Source organism: Emys orbicularis, chromosome 22 (assembly GCF_028017835.1).
Source record: "Emys orbicularis isolate rEmyOrb1 chromosome 22, rEmyOrb1.hap1, whole genome shotgun sequence".
NCBI lineage: Eukaryota > Metazoa > Chordata > Testudines > Emydidae > Emys > Emys orbicularis.
The window spans coordinates 8362633-8368632 of NC_088704.1; the positions used below are offsets into that span (position 1 = coordinate 8362633).

The following is a 6000-nucleotide window of genomic DNA, read 5'->3' on the forward strand; positions in this document are numbered from 1 at the left end:
AAGATATGTCCAGCAATGGCTATTAGCCAAGATGGTCAGGGACAACGCCATGCTTTCAGATGCTGGGAGTGGACAACAAGGGATGAATCACTCAATGATTGCCCTGTTGTTAATTTCTTTTAAAGCATCTGACATTGGCCACTGTCCGAAGACAGGATACCGGACCAGAGGGACCATTGGTCTGACCATTCTCATGTTCTTATGGCTAAGCTCGCCCCTGGAATATTAGCATTTTATGACAAATCCCCCAGTGCATTATTAGCTCCCCAAGTTAAAAAGAGCATGGACCAAAACTTAAATATCTTACCAATAACATGAATCACCAGCAACCACACATCACTGAACAAAAACACTGACCCAGGAACCTATCCTTGTAACAAAGCCCGATGCCAACTCTGTCCACATATCTATTCAAGTGACATCATCATAGGGCCTAATCACATCAGCCATAGCATCAGGGGCTCGTTCACCTGCACATCTACCAATGTGATATATGCCATCATGTGCCAGCAATGCCCCTCTGCCATGTACATTGGCCAAACCGGACAGTCTCTACGCAAAAGAATTAATGGACACAAATCTGACACCAGGAATCATAATACTCAAAAACCAGTGGGAGAACACTTTAACCTGTCTGGCCATTCTATGACAGACCTGCGGGTGGCTATCTTAAAACAGAAAAACTTCAAAAACAGACTCCAACGAGAGACTGCTGAGCTGGAATTGATATGCAAACTAGACACAATCAACTCAGGATTGAATAAGGACTGGGAATGGCTGAGCCATTACAAACATTGAATCTATCTCCCCTTGTAAGTATTTTCACACTTGTTTCTTATCAAACTGTCTGTACTGAGCTATCTTGATTATCACTTCAAAAGTTTTTTCTCTCTTACTTAATTGGCCTCTCAGAGTTGGTAAGACAACTCCCACCTGTTCATGCTCTCTGTATGTGTGTATATATATCTCCTCAATATATGTTTCACTCTATATGCATCCGAAGAAGTGGGTTGTAGCCCACGAAAGCTTATGCTCTAATAAATTTTTTAGTCTCTAAGGTGCCACAAGTACTCCTGTTCTTTTTGCGGATACAGACTAACACGGCTGCTACTCTGAAACCATGAATAGTAAGTCACTTCAAAATAGATTTTCCAAAGTTCTCCATACTGGAAAGGCGAATATGCTATAAGATACTGCAGATGAATTTATTTCTGAATCTCAGAATTCATATTCACCACCTATTCAGTTCTTCTGCAAAGGAAGAAGTGTTTGACAATTGTGCCCAGCCTGATTAGGTGGTCACACCCACCAGAGTATAAATATACTGCTTTGGATAAAAATGTATTAAAAACACACTGAATCCTATTTTCAGAATTACATTCTGCATAGGAGAGCGGTATCTTACAGCCAGTAAGACAACAGATCCCTTCAAAAAGGCTTAGAACCAACCATTGCCATTGGTGCAAGACACCCCTTTTCAAGATATCTACCATCTTGACCTAAGAGGAAAGCATCTAAGAGCACTGTAACACATCTGGTAACTATAATATTAGTTCTCTTCCTCCAAGGAAGCTGAAGTTTGCTAACAGTAGTTTAGAGCACCCATGTAATGATTCTCCATCTTGCCACCTCAAGATAGTAGCCTTGTCAAAGGAGAGATTCATTTGCTAAGAGAAAAAGTATTGCACACAGGTCTGTTTTCCAAGTTAACAGTAAGCGAGCTAGCCAGATTCCTCTTACATCTTTGCCGAGCAAGACCTAGAGGCACAGCGACTTATGCACATGTTTAACTCTTTGCTGACTTTGTTTTTCCAAAAGTGATAGAAACAAAACCCACTGGCTTCTTTATTTGGAGACCACTGTGCTAGGAGTAATTCAGTCATCAGGGGGCACTATCAGGTACTTTAAACCCAAAATGTGATTTTACAAAAAAAACCACACAACAGAAGTGTTGGCAACGACAGCTAGCTCAGTCGGCAGAGCATCAGGCTCTTAATCTGAGGGGCCAAGATTCCAACCCGTCTGGGCAGCCAGCTTTTTATTAAAAATAGTCCTGCCTTGAGTGCAGGAGACTGGACCAAATGACCTCTTGAGGTCCCTTCCTGTCCTACACTTCTATGATTCTAAGTGTTTTCATTTAAAAAAAAAAGATAGTAGTTTGGGAAGTAAGAAGTCCCTATGGTGTTTGCAATGCAAGCATTTCCATACTGTGGTAGTGCATGAAAAAGTAAAACTGAAATCTATTATTACTGCTAGAGCTGAGTGAAAGAGTAAACAGCATAAATATTTTCTAAATCACACAAAATTGGCTTGATGTCTCACAAGAAAAAGACAATCAACACCAAAGAGCAGGTCACGTTTGACTAGTGCAGGGCATAAAAGGACAAGGAAGGGGGGCGGGAAAGGCAAACAAGAATTGTAATAATCAGTTACTTAGTAATGGACATACACATATTGAAGGAGACATTAAAAATGCAAGTTTGATATTTTATTTTACTTTCAGCCTGATTGTTGCCTTTTTAAGCTTTTCATTCTGACATGTTACAAAAAGCAGCCTTTCCAAGGGGACTCAGGATGTTAACACAATCGTACACACTTAGCACTTATCTACACAATTTTTGTACTGCTTTAACTTCCTCAGTTTAGAAACAGATCTAGTTAAAGCAGTAAGACCCACTAGTGTGGATGCAGTTGTACTGGTATAAAGGTGATTAGATCACAAGCAGCTATATTGGTATAAGCACTTTTATACAAGTATAACTGCATCCACACTTTAACTTCACCAATTTCTAAACACAAAGTTAAAGCAGTGCAAAACTGTGCGCAGACTATACCTTAGCCTTTTCCTCCAGAAGAAATCACCGTTCATCTATTTAAAAAAAAGAAAAGTAGCACTAGACACTGATGACACAACGCACACCCTAGGGATAACTTTCTTAAATGAAACGTGGCTGAATACATATTCTCCCAAGTGTCACCATAAATTAATAAATAAATTATAAATAAATTAATGGAGATATCCCATCTCCTAGAACTGGAAGGGACCTTGAAAGGTCATCGAGTCCAGCCCCCTGCCTTCACTAGCAGGACCAAGTACTGATTTTGCCCCAGATCCCTAAGTGGCCCCCTCAAGGATTGAACTCACAACCCTGGGTTTAGCAGGCCAATGCTCAAACCACTGAGCTATCCCTCCCCCCCATCCATCTTCTTAGTACAGAGAATGAAAACAAAACAAGCCCATGCCATAATGTGACTACTATTGCACACAAAAAATACAGCCCAACTTCCCTTTAATCAAATCAAATTTTGACATCAACTCCTGTCACAGCACTAAGCTTCCATTGACATTTCTAAAGGCCTATTACCCTGGTTTAAAAATATGTTATCAAACAGGAGGGTAGTTTCATAGTGTACAGACATCCACATCACATAACCAGTATAACTGGTACGATTTATTGGGAGTTGAGAATTGAATAGATAAGACTGGGTTACTCAGATATGAGCCCTTAAGGGGAAAAAAAAGTTGCCTTGCCACATGAGAGATGGCCCTGGAATAAAAGCCATCAACTACTTTTCAGCATTGCATTTGAGTTCCCACCCCACAGTGGTCATACTACTGAAAGCCACTTAATAGAAACCAGTTGGAACTGGGATTTCCCAGATTATTTTATTTTCATGGTTCACACAGCTAGATGCAAGGAAATATCAGGAGTGGAAGGGTATTTTTAAAAGTAGTCAAAGAAAGATCGCATCTGTCACACATCTACAAGTGATTTTATTGTGTCGTTTCCAATTTAAGCCAACAAATTTAAAATAGAGGAAAATATATTTTAGCCATTTTCCAGCTTCAATAGTCTATTCAACATGACACATAGGGACAAACTAGAGCAACCCCAAAAGATACATTCATGTATCATACACCTTCCAAATGTAAAGTTTTTTTTAGACAAGTAATTTGCAAGGACATAACCATAAATGTGACAAACTAACAGCTTATAAGGAACACAATGTTCTCATCCATGCAGAGTATTGCAATCAGAATGTGCTGTATGCCACATGGCCCAGACCCTGGCTGTCTCACAAAAGGGTTGTCTGAATTTGCCCTCCTACAAAACCCAACTGCCAGAGACAGACCCAGTTTAAGCCAAAAAGGCAACAGAATTTAGCAGCGGTTGCCCAGGTCTGTCCTTCAGGATGCCCTGGGCACTCGCTGCATATAGAAATCTGTCTCCAGGATCCCAGCTACCGACTTTTACTGGCCTCCCACCCTCAGTGCACATAGACTTGTGTCTGTATGTCTAGTTTCAGAGTAGCGTATTTAGACAGGTTTAATTTTGTGTAAAAATCTCCCAAGGCTTAACAAAAATTTAAGATGAATGTAAATTATTCAAGCTGTATGTGTTTGGTGGGTTTTTTTAAACATTTCAATGAAACAGCTTTTGTTTGGATGCAAACCTTTCCCTGCAGTGTTTGCAACCCAAGTCTTGCAGCACTGAGCTCATTCACAAGAGCCAGAAAGTGAAATGGACGATGAAAGTGATTAACCGGTTCTCATCTCCCAAGCTAAACTTAGGGCTAATTATGTAAACCAACATGAATAGTAGATCGCTTCCCTCTCCAAGGACAGTTTTTTTTGTTTGTTTGTTTTTAAATCTGTTACGCTTGTAATGCTCCTTTTGAGACAGGAATGTACAGAAAGCTTGAAAGTGGGCCTTCAACCTCCAAAGGGCCTCCAGATTTTCCGAATATCACCCACCCTCCCCCAGGAAAGTCAACCAGGTTGGTGGGAGGGACAAATTCTCTCGAGGAGGGTCCCCCAAGTTTTCCAAATCTATCGGCCGCCTCTCCGTAGACAGGAAGTCTGGGGGAAGGGAAGCCACGTTCCCGCATGGGTCTCAGATTCCTCAGCCTAGCTACCCCTTCCTCACCCTGGGACGGCTGCCCTGAGGGGTCCCCCAAGCCTTCTCCTTCCAGCAACTCCCCCATGGACGGGGGGGGGCACCCATTTCCCGACTTCATCTCAGGCCTCTCCCGCGCCCCGGCCCCCGACTCCCCTCCGCACTCACTTTCTCTTGTACTCGTCCCTCTCCCGCTTGACTTTGGCCAGCACGTTGTAGAGGGCCCGGATCTCGGGGGTGATGGTGTCGATCTGCACCCCAACGCCGTCCGGGTGGACCCAGGAGACGCCGGGCCCCTGCAGGGTCTCCAGGCCGCCGCCGCCGGTGCGGCGCACCTGGGTGTAGCTCCAGATGGTGCCAGGCAGGCGGCCGTAGTGCTGCGGCGGGGAGGCGGCGGCGGCGGGGCCGGGCGGCAGGGCGCCGTGTCCGGGAGCCGGGGGGCCCGAGTCCGTCTGCACGGCCTGGTCCCGGGAGAAGGTCTTGTAGCGGAAGCGGCGGTCGCGCTCGCTCTGCTGCGCCTGCAGCTGCTTCTCCAGCAGCCGGTTGCGCCGCTCCAGCTCGTGCACCTTGGCCAGGAAGCAGCGGAACCGCACGTTCAGCCCCTTCAGCAGGTGGATGTTGGAGCCCAGGTCGTTCCGCAGCGCCGTGGTCACCGGCGGGGAGGCAGCCGCGGGGCTGCCGGGGCCCAAGGCGCCGGGGGCCGGGCCGGCGGAGAAGGCTCGCGCCATCTCACCGAAGAGGAGCGAGTTCATCATCCTCCCGGCCGGGCGTCCTCGCAGCAGCGAGGGGGGCGGGGGAGAGACGGGGATCGGGATCCTGCCAGCAGCAGGGGGCGGGTATTTACCCGGCTCGCGGGGGAAAGGCAACCGGAAGTGGCGGTTAGACGGGGGAGGGAGACTATGTCTGAGGTAAAAACCGCCCAGGGTCGATTCCCTCCCGCAGTCCGGCTGTCTCCAAGCGAGGGGGGCGCCCGGCCTCGGCTACTCGCTCCTGCGCCAGCCGCCACTGCCGCATCTAGCGCCACTGCCCGGACACTGACTGACTGAGGCCGGCGACGCGGGGCGGGACTCGGCATCGGCCTCCGCGCCAGACACGCCCCCCT

The 6000-nt window shown here is 46.4% G+C and overlaps 1 protein-coding gene across 1 annotated transcript in view; it reads right to left on the reverse strand.

Moving 5' to 3' along the window:
• Positions 1-5653, reverse strand: part of IFFO2 (intermediate filament family orphan 2) — a 49483-nt gene extending 43830 nt beyond the window's left edge. The window contains exon 1 of the mRNA XM_065421303.1: positions 5067-5653. Within this exon, the coding sequence (XP_065277375.1) occupies positions 5067-5653 (587 nt within the window). The remainder of the gene's footprint in view (positions 1-5066) is intronic.
• Between the last annotated feature and the right edge of the window lie 347 nt (positions 5654-6000).